The 13,306-nt window shown below is 32.5% G+C and overlaps 1 protein-coding gene across 3 annotated transcripts; it reads right to left on the bottom strand.

The window, feature by feature from the left end:
• Window positions 1-3,417: 3,417 nt before the first annotated feature.
• LOC8275741 (phospho-N-acetylmuramoyl-pentapeptide-transferase homolog) lies at window positions 3,418-8,914 on the bottom strand. Of its 3 annotated transcripts, none has more exons than XM_048374748.1 (8): window positions 8,455-8,914; window positions 8,199-8,273; window positions 7,887-8,113; window positions 6,756-7,209; window positions 6,598-6,662; window positions 5,227-5,420; window positions 4,243-4,454; window positions 3,418-3,895 (listed from the first exon to the last, which is right to left on the bottom strand). In XM_048374748.1, exons 1-8 carry the CDS (start codon window positions 8,557-8,559, stop codon window positions 3,713-3,715), a joined length of 1,515 nt encoding a protein of 504 aa, XP_048230705.1. In that variant the 5' UTR covers window positions 8,560-8,914; the 3' UTR covers window positions 3,418-3,712. The 3 variants fall into 3 exon arrangements, with proteins under 3 accessions (XP_048230705.1, XP_048230704.1, XP_015582946.2); XM_048374747.1 differs by having other exon boundaries at window positions 8,199-8,297; window positions 8,455-8,913; XM_015727460.3 differs by having other exon boundaries at window positions 4,243-4,451; window positions 8,199-8,297; window positions 8,455-8,905.
• Between the last annotated feature and the right edge of the window lie 4,392 nt (window positions 8,915-13,306).

Below are 13,306 nucleotides of genomic sequence, written 5' to 3'. Positions count from 1 at the left end.
TATAAATAATTTTAAATGAAAAAGAGTTGTTTTATACAAAATTATGACTAAATACATAAATGGGTCTCTGAACTTATCTCGTTTTGCAATTGATCTCACGATCTCAACTTTAATTGCACTTCTCTATTTTACCGGTTATTAGTTTTAAACTCTTCAATTACAAATATTCTACATGTATATTTTACACCATCTAAAAATATGTAAATTTAAATAAAATAATAATATATTTAAAATATAATAACGGCTAATTACATAAATGATCCTTTAAACTTGTCTCATTTTTGCAATTGGCCCACCGAACTCAACTTTGATTCAATTGAACCTCTCAACTTTATTGGCTGTTATTTTTTAATTCTTCAATCACAGACATTAAAAGCATGTGTTTTACGCCATTTAAAAAAAATGTAAGTTCGAATAAAATAATAATATATTTAAAATATAAAATAAGTAAATAAAATAAAAAAGTAAAACAATGAGTTTTAGTTTTTAAACAAAATTTGTCATATTTTGATATCTGTTAAATATTTCATTGCTATGGTTATTGGTATGGGCATAGCCTCAGAGAATAGAAAGAAGAACTTGATGATAGAAAAGTTGAAGGATTATAACGGTTTATTTTAGTCTTTTAAAAAATATTTTTTTATTTTATTAAAATAAATTAATAAAATAATTTTAATGTACAATAAACAATATATTATAACTGATGGAACATACTTTTCACAAGAGGTTAATTCAAAGCGCTTAACTTCCGTCTGTGAATGATTTAAATATAACAACTCGTGAAGTTCATATGCACAGTTAAATTAAAGTTGAGTTTAAGAAGCCAATTATGAAAATAAAACAAGTTCAATAGTTTAATTATTTATTTTGCTTATTATAAGTAACATCGTTAGTGAGAATATTAATTTTTTATTACTATAGTTGGTGGAAGAGTTAAAAATAACAATCCATACAATTAAGAAATCTAATTAAATCAAATTGAGTTTGGAGAACCAATTGTAAAAAACGAAATAAGTTTAAAGATCCATTTATGTATTTAGCCATAAAGTATTTATGTAAATTAGACATTAACATGAATATACTGGTTTATTAATTATAAGTTATTTAGATACATATATAAATCTACATTAAAATATGAAATTAGAATTTTTCTAATGAAATCGAACAAAAAATATATAAAAATTAAATTAAAATTTTTAGTATTTTAGTATAATTCTTATGAAAGAGAATAAAAAAAAGATTTCGAAGTAATTAAATAAATCATAATTATTATATAGAGATATTTTATAAAAATTAGATTAAGTTTATAATTCTAAGAAGTGGATTAAAAATTTTAGAACAATTCTGATGATAAGGTGAGAAAAATAATTTAAAGTAATTAAATGGTTAAGTATAAAAATAATTTTCAGAAGTGGATTGAAAATTTTAGAATAATTCTTTAGATGATAGGGTAAGAAAAATAATTTAAAGTAATTAGATGGTTAAATATAAAGTTATAATACTTTTAATATTAATTAATATATATTTTTATAGAATAGTTAATATATTCTTTAATACTCATACAATTATTATTTTTAATATTTTTTTAATATAAATTCTTAAACTCACTACAATTTAAATAAATAATTTAAAAATCATAAAAAAGATCATGAAGAGAGAGAGCAAATTACAACCTCTATATATATAGCTAAGAATTTGAATACAAAATTACATATTTTTGTTTAAAATAAATGTAGAAATGTTTATTTGAAAACAAAATTGGTTAAAATATGTTCAAGTTTTTATATGAATATTTTTTATTTAAAATTTATTAAATATATTAATTTTAATAAATTGATAAATAATTTAATTTTCAATTAATATCCAATCATTTTGTTTAGATTGGATTAAACTTATTTAGGCTCATAAAATATCAAATAATTTAGAAGAAATTCACAGGGCACCATTTTCTTAAAAAAAATTACTTTTGTGGTCGAAAAAAGAAATTATGATTTTTGTCAAATTCTTTTTTGTTTATACGATTTTGTATGCATTATTTCATCGGAAAAAAATACTAAAAATATATCTACAAGGTATTTAAAAGATATTTTTTAAAAATTTGAATTATTGTGACTTTAATTTTTTATTTTTTCAAAATTTTATCAGAAAAAAATATTAAAAGTATATTTAAAAATATAAAAAAATTATTTATTTTAAATTATATTATCATGAAACTTCATTTCAGAATTTTATTTAAAAAATATATATTAGAAGCATACCTGAAAAATACCGAAATAATATTTTACTTTAATTTGTATTATTGTAAATTCAGTTTTTATTCTATATCTTTTTATTTTTTTTCAAAATTTTATCAAAAAATATACTTAAAAGAAACTTAAAGTTTATTTATTTTAATTTATATTATTATGAATTTTTCTTTATATTTGGTATTTATGAATTAAATAATATTACATGTCTTTTTATAACAACTAGCAACTAGTGTATTTTGATAACATGAAAATATATATTTTAAAAATATATCATAATACACTGAAATTATACAAATGCAGTTTAAAATACGTAAAGACATAATTAAAATAAAATTAAAAAATATATTTAACGGTAATAAAAATATATTAAAAAAATCAATAAAATATGAAAAGTGTACTATTATGCAGTTCTAAAAAAATCATATAAAAAAATTTAAAAAAATTCGTAAAAGAAAATTCTTAAAAAATTGACCGTAAAAAATAATTCCCACCACTTTTCCCTAAACATGTAAAAGTTCCAATAATTTAATGATTAAAATTATTAAAAAGAATAAAGTAAAGCTCAAACTTGCCGGAACTCAACTCTGTTTCCCTTATGTCACTTTCACGTGGAGTTTTATAACATCGAAAGAGGAGCTATTCGAAAGATTTTGATTAATCAATGCTTTGGTTACTCATTTTGAGAGGAAAAAGAAGAAGTAAAAAACTAAAAATTCATAGCTAAAGAAAAATTTAAGGATCCAAGCACGGGTTTAAATACCTGTTTTGCTGTTTATACTTAATTTACTTAGACGAGTGGCATTCTATTAGATCTTTGCTGGGCACAAAAACTGAAATCAAGCCCTTTTCCCATTGCCATGTGCTATCCAGCAAAGATGGAAACTCACTCACTGCATTGCCTTTTCTGCTCTGCCCATCTCCACTCTAACTTTACATGGAAACTCAGCTCATTGCATCGCTAGTCAAATGTCGCTGAGTTTCCAAGGCTGAAGCTCTTCTAACTCTACATGGTCCAAGCTTTAGGACACTATAGTATGCACATTTTAAGATAATCTACTTAGCAAACTTGGTCAATTGAAAATCTATCAGTCCCTCTCCATTATTGTCTTGTGCGATCGGTTGTTTTTGAAATGGGTTAATAACACATCGTTTAGCCAACAATCAACCCTCTGAAATAAACAATAACTTGCGTAAAACCTGAACCACAATTACAAGCTTGCTACCAATGCGGTTTCTTGTCTTTGCTATTTAACCAGAACACACAGTGTTACAGTGACTGTGAATCCAAGTTGTTGATCGAATTTCAAATGGTATACCTGAACTACAGTTCAAAAAATGGCATACCTAAACTCAAATGTGTACAAATCTTCCTTCTGCTTGTAAGCAACTAACCAAAATAAGTATAAGTTCTGATACCCTATCTACAAAAATTAATAGGCGCTTAGCGAAAATGCTTTCAGAAGCTAAGCTGATTTTAGACCGACATACCCAGCAACTAAAGCCAACAGGCATGATGCAACATATGCACCAGCAACGATGATTGGTTCCTTGAACCCACATAATTCAAGGTGATGATGAAAAGGTGCCATCCGAAATAAGCGGTGCCCAACTCCCCTCAAACTTTTGGTTGCCTTGAAGTATGCTACCTGGAGACAAGCAATATTCAGATGAATAGGGGTATTTCTAACTTGCAGCCAGCAGTGTGCAAACACAAAAATAAAATGTAATAATTAGCATGAAATACGCTAGAACTTCCCCAGTTCAGGCCATTACACTCAAGCAAAGCATATAAATCACAGGGAGGAAACAGCATGATAAAAATCTGTCAAAAGTCTTTAGAAACAGCTACAAGTGAATGGACCGGAGGAGGAAAAAGAAGAATGACTTTGCTAAATTATTGTTCAAAAAGATTACAAAGTGAAATGAAATTTGCTATCAGCTCGTGATTTTCTAATTGGAAAACATGGGAAACAATTCCTCATTTATAACATACCTGCATAATAACTGATGATGCTTCCAGAACAAAGATTCCAGATGAAATAAATAACGGAAAGAACATTCCAGTACAAGCAGCCATTGAAGCTAATGCTCCACCTAATGCCAAGGACCCTGTATCTCCCATAAATATAGATGCCTTGTATCGATTGTGTAACAGAAACCCAACACAAGCTCCTGCCATTGATGATCCAAAAATTGCAAGCTCTGCTTCGAAATGTTAAACAATTAAGTAGTACCAAAAAAATTAGAACTCAAACTATTGATCTCATAATTTGATAATAGTTTCACACAACATTTACAAGATCAAACTTCAATTAAACATTATACATAAAAAAATAAAAAAAAATGAACCAGTCAGCAATAGCATGGTGTATAATATTTCATAATTATCTTAAGCCACCTATTAAAAACATTCATTAAGATGTTTTGAAGTTTTCAATTGTAAAGGGCCTTAATGGATGCATGGTTTAACCTGCAGTACATCCATTCAAGAATATTTGGCTAAAATACTGAGATTGAGCTTGCAAGTCAGACTAAAGTAGTACTACTATTCAAAGAAGATTTAACCAAATACTGAGATTGAGCTTGACAATCATACTACAGCTATTTACAAGTATGAATATGAAATATACTGAATGATTAAAGGTTAGTGATTTGAACAGATGAGCAATTATGCAAATGCCTTGATGCAATGCAAAAGGCAAATATATTATGCATTGCCGATTCACCAACTTGATGTACTCGCACCCATGTAAGCTAACTGACAAGATAACAGTACAAAGTATCATTCTTTAAGGTATTACTGACTTCTTGGGCAGAGAACAAAATTGCATCTTCTTATTTTGCTCTGGAACTATAATTTGCTATTCATGTTGACAAGGAAACATCAGAGGCTGACCTGAATGATGTTTTACTAAATGCCATATTCAACATCTCTGAGAGTACTATCAAACAAGCCTCCAAAAAGATAAACGCTAACCTGAACATATTGGTAGCACTGCAATCGACATTCCTATAAAAGCCAATGCAGCAGTCCCACCAGCTAACCCATCAAGACCATCTGTTAAGTCAATCCCATTTCCCATTGAGACGAAACAAAATGAAGTCAACAATAAATAAAATCTTCCAAGGCACACAAGACCCAATGGTCCAGGTAGTGGAACTATCATTTTCCTGCATTACAAAAAAAACATCATAATTCAATGAGAAAAGACAACAATTAAACAAACATTCACACAGCAATAAGGTATATTTACATACTATTAATCATGGAAAATTAATTGAATATGAAACATGAAGTATTTGTCCAACCAACAAGGCAATTAGGAAAAAGAAAACTTGAAAGCTGCTTTGCAGTTGCAAAATTCCACAATATGCATCGAAAGAGTTATCCGCAAGAAAATTGTGGCAGCATTAATGAGGAGATCTGAGAGCAGTAAAAAAGCTACCAAAAGCTCAATTCAACATGATGCATAATCAGAAATTTCCAGCACAGACAAGGAAGCTCAATTTTTTACTAAATCTTGACCTTCCCCTTCAAGCGGCATATAAATCAAACAAATACGATGCTAAAAGATCTCTTCTTTACTATTGCCATTTGTTTCATTGGATTAGAATTTACATATGTTTGGAAACCCTTTCATAAGCTAAAACATTGTAAGATGAAATAGAAGGCACAACTCTCAATTATCAGACTATCCCCATACCATTGAAGAATATTTCAACGAGTCATCTTCTTTCTAGTCCAGAGTTATTTTTTGCACTTCCTCTTTGTGCAGAATATAAAATTACACCTATATGACATCGACAAAGCTACCTTTTACTATCACCAATTACTCTGGCATCTTATCATAAGCAGAGACATCGGGAGTAGATGAAAGAAGAGCACACTCTCAAACTCCAATAAACCATCACTGTTCTTGTTACCTCCACCTTCTTTACAGAGCAAACATATAGTCAGGCGTAAGCTTCATCTCGAAGTGAGGAACAAATTTTAATATGACAAACTTGGAAAACTTCAACAAAAAGAAAAACCAACTCTAAAAGGAAAACTTTCTCCAAGCAAATCTTTTTATTACCCTCTCTAAATATATATTCGGTGTGGGAGCACCTGCTCGCAATGGATACCGAGAAAGCTAAGGTTCTTAGTGCTGGCATTGTAGGGGGCGCATATTGTGTAATATAGTCTAAAAAATTGATAATACCAAATACCAAAGTAGAATGTTGATTATTTGAAAAAAAAAAAAAAGATCAACAGAAATTACATCCTGTTGAAAACATTTCATCACAAGAATAGATATGTGAGTTACCATCAGATAAATGTTGATCATATTAGTTCAAGAATGTATACATGCTGTAGGGTGACGATATACTTGTGGACTCCAACCAAAGTGCAAACAAGGTCCCAACAGCTATCTGTAAAATAAAGACAGATCATTTGCAATCTTATTAACAATCAACGGTTTAAGTTTTAAAACAAAAAGAAGCAAGCGATTCAAATATTCTCACCTCCAAAAATAATTTTATCCATGCAGGTAAACCTTTCTTATGATTCTTCACTTGACTTAAAATGTCATCAAATAGACCAATAGCAGCAAATGCTAGTGTTGCCACTGCTGCTCCAGAGACTTCAACGGAAGAAAAACCAGCTATGAATTTTGCAACTCCCACTCCAATTGGTATGAAAAATAAACCACCCATTGTGGGGGTTGCCCTCTTCTTGGAATGCCTAACCGGCTGAACTCTTTTACTTGTTGTTTGATGAACCTTTAAAGCATTGAGAAAAGGGACACTAATATAACCCGCAATGGATGATAAAGCTATTGCTATGAAAAAGGGGCGAGATAGGTGAAAAGGAGCAAGAGGTAATCTGACTATCTTCCACGCACACCAATCCACAAAAAAAAGCAGAAACATCAGGAAGCCAATTAGTCCCAGATTATTAAAAATCCCCTGTCTCATCCTGCAGTACAATATAAAATATCAAAACAAGAAACTAAAAAACACAGAGAGACAGAGAAGATCTATAGATATATGAAAATGTCCAGCAGCAGAGAAGCTAATAGATTAGGAAAAAAAAACAGATTCCTTTCTTGAACTGGGTTATCCTATCTTAACAAACAGTCTAAATAGTTAAGTAACCCCAATTGAAAAATCTAAGCATCAAATTGCATGTCCAGATAAAGCATACAAGACAGAGGCTTGAGTATCATAACCAGACAACCCCTAGGAATACATAGTAACACTGTATCAATAAGTGTTTGATAAAAATTGCAAAGCATTCTTAAATTGCAGAAGTTGGCATGTGAGATTGAGTTCATATGCTATTATTCAGAATCAACTTTTAACAATCAAAACACTTTAACCACACTGATAGCAAGGTCAGTCGTTTGGAAGAGATTAAAGGTGAAATAGACTTGCATGCCAACCTTAATTGTTCAAGACAGGAACGAAATTCATCTTGGTTGGCACATTTTTCTTTATTTCTTTTTTAAAAAATTCACTTCTATACAAATCATACTAGTTTCATTTGATAAGCACAAGAGACAATAACAACCATTTTATAAAAAGATGTGAAGCAATGGCTTTTTACAAGCAATAAAAACAAAATTGTAAGAACCACATGTACAGTTCACTGACATATGTTTTCTGCGCTCCTTTGCAATAATGGCAAGCCTGTGAGCCGTAACAGTGAGAGAATCATTATTTGAAACACTAGCAGAAGGCAAATCAATATCAGCCACTGGATTTAAGACATAATCACCATCACTATCCTCCCCATCACTAGATGATATCAAGTACCCAGCAATAGCAGCACTAGTCTCATTATCAGCCCAGTCATCAAGTGAGGATACACCAAATGAATCCTAATAACAAAGAACCCGAAACAACAAGCTAATAAGGCATTCTAAAGTTCACATTTTATTTATAATCAAGAAAATGAAAAATTACCTCATCAAATGCCCTAATTTGAACAATCCTACTTTGCAATCGCCACCCACGCTTTCTAGCATTTGATACGTTTAACTGCAAACAAATTACAGCAATTTTCTTTTTTTGAAAAAATCGAAATCAGTGAACATCGATACATTATTATTTAATTAAGAATCAAAGTCTGGATGATTAATAGCTTTGCATAGATCGATCATGCACTCAAAATATCGTTTAATTTAATAATAATTAGAGGGGAAGAAAGGCATAAACATACCGTGGAACGGTGAAATGAATTGGGTGTAAGAAGAGAAAAGCGCTTCCGAAGAGAAAAGGGGCGTGAACGATAGAAGAGATGGTGCTGGCGATATAGAGACCGCATGGCTACTAAAGAAGAAAAAAAGCGGGAGAAAATGAAAAAGCAATAGAGATTGGTACGGAAATGGAGGCCATTAAAGGGAAAGGGAGCGAGAGGTATATTCTAGCAAAAAGACTGAATTTGTTATCATTTTTTATATGTACTTCTCGTTGCATACAGTCACAGTGGGCGGAGAAGGAAGACAAAAATGAAGACAGTTTGTTGCTGAAATCGAGAGGGTGTTGCGAATAATTGTGATCTACTTTGCTTCGGTTTGCCCGCAACCTTTCGGAGGCTGTTTTTACATCGTTTGGGTTTGATGCCATTTCACCCACGACATTTGCAAAAATAGTCAGGAACACCCAAACTTAAGATATACCTCCACATCTAAACATAAGAAATATGTAAAATTCACTTGGTTGCGAGAGTTCCACCTGTGTGGTATACGAACTAATAAGAAAAAATTTATGCCTCTTGACTTCTCAAATTATTGTGGTTTCAAACGTTTTTCAACTATAATATAACATCAAATGACTATGACGGTCCAATATAAATGATTTTCGACCTAATTCCACTTTAAAATAACTTTTTCTACTTCGTATCTGCCCCGTCTTTGACGAGGTAGGGATGGGAGAGACCAAATCAGTCCCCGACCTACACCATTGTCATTTCTAACTCTGTGTCCTTGTTGTCTCCTTCTTTTCCCTTTTTATTTTTTGCATTGTCATAACCATCACATGGCATAACCATTAGTCCTTGTCCTCTTCACTAAGAGCACCACGAGCCAAGATTCTGAGTAACTACGGAGGAAGTTTTAAATAACTTTGTATTTGAATATCTATTTTCTCTTATTCCACTTATAAATAACCATTAAACCTATGTGAATAAGATTAAAATAATTAACATAATTATTTTAATTAAATTCATTAATCAATAACTACCCACATGTCATACTAGGCTTATTAATTTTTTATGCCTTAACTATTTATTTATTAAGCTGAAAAAATATGGTGTAGACAAAAATATTGTTAATAGTTTCTTTTCTTATTTTCTTTGTCTCTTCTTTTTTTCTTTATCATAGAGAGGGAGAAGTGGAGATCCAAACTTGAGACCTCCATCTATAGAGCTCTTCAACTAGACTAAAGACGTAGTGGTACTTTCTATGTCTCTTAAGAGTTGCTACCTTTCATTATTTGATCTAAACTTAACCTTTTCATCTTTTTCTTTCTTTAAACAAATAAAAATATTGAATTGATTAAAAGGTCGAGAAGCTTGAAAGAGTTACAAAGAAAAAAGATTACAAGAGAAAAATAACCCTCTAGCAAGTCTACAAGAGCCAAAGGTCCAAATAATAACAATTAAATTAAAATATAATTCAATAATAAACGGTTTAGACCTATTAAACCTAATAACTTGGGCTTACAGTCCAACCATAAATCAACTCTAAGGCTACAGTCTCATAGAAAAATTGCAATCTAGTTCCTGAGATAAAAATATGTCCTCTAAAACCATTCTTCTCCTTCCCCAAGCTATTTGAAATAGTGGAAAAAGCCCAACGTGTTGTCGTTAACAAAACCACCATATTATCTTTGATTTTGCAGGAACAGAGCTGAAAACGCAATTGATCTGGACATGATCAACTTGTTTTTTTCTCTATATCAAGACTCAAACAGCTTTACCTCTCTCATATCCACATTCGCTAAGCAACAAACTTCCAAAGACATTTGTAGGCTCCAGAGGCAGACAAAGCTGCACTACCACCTCTGGCAACAGCTAGAGTAAAGTAGACTTGTTTATGGGCCTGGGTACTCGCCCGGCTCGTACTGTTCGGGCCGGGCTTAAACAAAAAATTTTGTGTTCAAGTCCGGTCCGGCCCAAACCCACGAAAAGCCTGTACTCCTAGGGCCGGGCTTAGGATTTATATATAAACCCAAGCCCAGCCCTGCCCGATATCTAGTTTAGTTAGAAAAAAATATGTCATACTCAACACTCGAATCTGTGAACTTCTGCTTATAATTAAGTGCCTTATACCACTTAGCTAGTTATTATTTTTATTTATAGTTTTGTTGTTATTAATAATATATGGATTTTTAGGTAAGTTTATTATTTATATATTGATTTAGCTTACTAGTTATTTTTATTTATATAAAATACTTATTAATTTAAATATTTTTTGTTTTGTAGGAAATGTGAATTTGGCTTGAAGGAGTTTTCATCTATATTGTTGTTCTTTTATTTCAGTTTTTGGAGTTTTATTTAGATGGTTAAAAATATTAATTGATGTTTGTATCTTTATTATCATGATGAACATGATTATTGAGTTTAAATTTTGAATATTTGTGTTGAAAATGGGTTTAAATTTTGAATATTTGTGTTGAAATTGGGTTTAAATTTTGAATATTTGTGTTGAATTGTCGGTCGGGCCTGGTCAGGCCCGGCCAATGAACAGAGGTTTAATAGTTGGCCGGGCTGGGCAGGGCTTTTTAAAAAATTTTGACCTCGAGCTTGAGTAGAGAGATATTAAAAAATCTTCGGGCTTGGGCGGGCTTGGGCTTGTTAAAAAAAAAATCAGGCCCAGTCTGACCCGGCCCAAGCCCGCCCAGGCCCGACCCATGAATAAGTCTAGAGTAAAGCAAACCTGCAATAAAAAATCACAAGAACAACACTCCACCGAACTAAAGGCATTAAGGCACGATCCATAATTAAACAAGACAAGATTTAGATATAAACAAAGAGAGGAGGCCACAATGACCACTAAAGAGACTGCCTGTGAAAAGTGCCATTGGCAGCTGCCCAAAATATCCTAGGAGAGGACAAAAGTTAGAGAAACAGAGAGTTCTCTTTAACCCAAATAAATCAATCATGTCACGACCCCACCCGTGGGCCCGTGACCGGCACTAGGGAATGGGTAGGCATAAGGCCACCGAAACCCGTAGTAAGCCTGACACTCACTGACTTAAACAAATCTCATCTCAAATTAATATTATTAAAGCCACAAATTATCTTAAATGCTACATTTTACATAATTACTTCGGTCTACCAGAAAAAACTAGGCGAGACCCGAAGCTCAGAAAATTTACAACTGATACATCTACTATTACTACTGCGGAGAATCTAAGATTTACCAATTTACATACCAAATCAAATACATCTGTAACACCCGGAATTTTTATATATTTAATAAATGAGTTATTTTCTATACCCAATTAGTTTGAAATTTTAAGAAATTATTCAAGTAAAATTATATATCGGAAAATTTTGGAAGAAATTATAAAGGATGTTTTAATAAAAGAATTTTGGAAAAATTGGTATTATAATTGATTATTTAATTTAATTGTGTGTAGGATTTAATTGGAAATTTAGTTTGGAATAAGGATTGAAATTATAATTTTATTTTTGTGAGGGTTTAATGGAAATTTGTGAGTTTGGTATTTTCGTAAATAAATATGTTGGTCAGGGGTATTTTTGTAATTGTGTATTTTCAATAATTCTAATTTGGCCCAAATTAATTAGTTAAGGGCTTAATTGAAAGGCTAAAAAGAAGTTTGGGGGTTAAATTGGAATTCTGCGGGATGAAATTGTAAGTAATTAAGAAAGTTGAGGGACCAAATTGTAATAAGGAAAAGTTCAGGGGTCAAATGTCGATATTGAAAGGAATGGAAGTCGGGGAAGGAAGAGAGGAAGAGAGAGAGAGAGAGAGAGAAGGAGGAGTCATGCGAGCGAGGAGGAAGATGGCTTTTTCCCGCGGCTTCCGGCGGTGGTCGGCCGATCTTGGTGCCGATCGACTCCTCTCGGCCCTCGGCTTTGTTTTGGCCATGTCGATGGTGGCTTGAATCGGAGATTCACGGTGGAGAGAGAAAATAGTGGCAGCCAGCGTTTTTGGGCTTTTTTCGGCGAGCTCCGGAGGATGGATGATCGGAGGATGTATCCCGACTCTCACCAAGCTCGCGAATGGCACTGATTTCGTGGCGATCGGGTTTCGTTTGCGAATCGAGCCGAGATCGTCCGCAAATCTCTCCTGGATGATCGGGTGTCGGATCGGAAAATCGGGCGTGGATCGTCATCGGCCGTCGTTGTGAGTCCGATGGTGTGTTCGGATCGTCGATCGGACTCCGGCGGCTGGAGGCGAGTCGACCGAGCGATCGAGCGTCTCGGTAATTTTCTTTGGCCCGTTATTTTTAGAAATCCTTGGTTTAATTTGTGTCTTTGGTTTATATTGTGTACTTGATGATATTTGTGAGTCATAAATATTTGTCTGTCAGTTGGCCTGCCATAGTCGTGTTTTGTCTTTGTGTGGCGAGTCGGAAATAGTGAAGTTTGGGGACCCGACTCCCGTTGTTTTAATTGTTAGTTATTTGGAGTGTTTTTCTGGCAGGTCCTGGACCCGTTTTTACGGGGGGTAATGTTCGTATTGTAGGGGAGGTTCTGCCGAATTTTCGGTAGTTCCCGAGTCGAGATTCTTAGACAGTCAATTCTAGGAGTCTAGACCTAGGGTCTATTGTAATTGTTCCATCGTTTTGATAAATTGTTTTCCGTGATTAGATGATCTGTCTGTTCAGCTCGCTCCTACCGAGGCACCGGAGCAGAGCTAGGAGGTCGCCAATCCTGTGAGTTAAAGTCATATATCGTTTACGCACGTGTCATGCATAAAATTTGATTTGCTACTGTGAATATTTATTTGCAATTTTAATTTTTCATTCAATTATTATTATTATCATTTGCATGATGCTTTTAATTACTATTTAAATATGTTTTTCCTTTATTACCAATT

This window comes from Ricinus communis, chromosome 5, assembly GCF_019578655.1.
Source record: "Ricinus communis isolate WT05 ecotype wild-type chromosome 5, ASM1957865v1, whole genome shotgun sequence".
Lineage (NCBI taxonomy): Eukaryota > Viridiplantae > Streptophyta > Magnoliopsida > Malpighiales > Euphorbiaceae > Ricinus > Ricinus communis.
The sequence above is the reverse complement of the archived record's forward strand: the minus strand, read 5'-3'. Positions and strand labels throughout refer to the sequence as shown.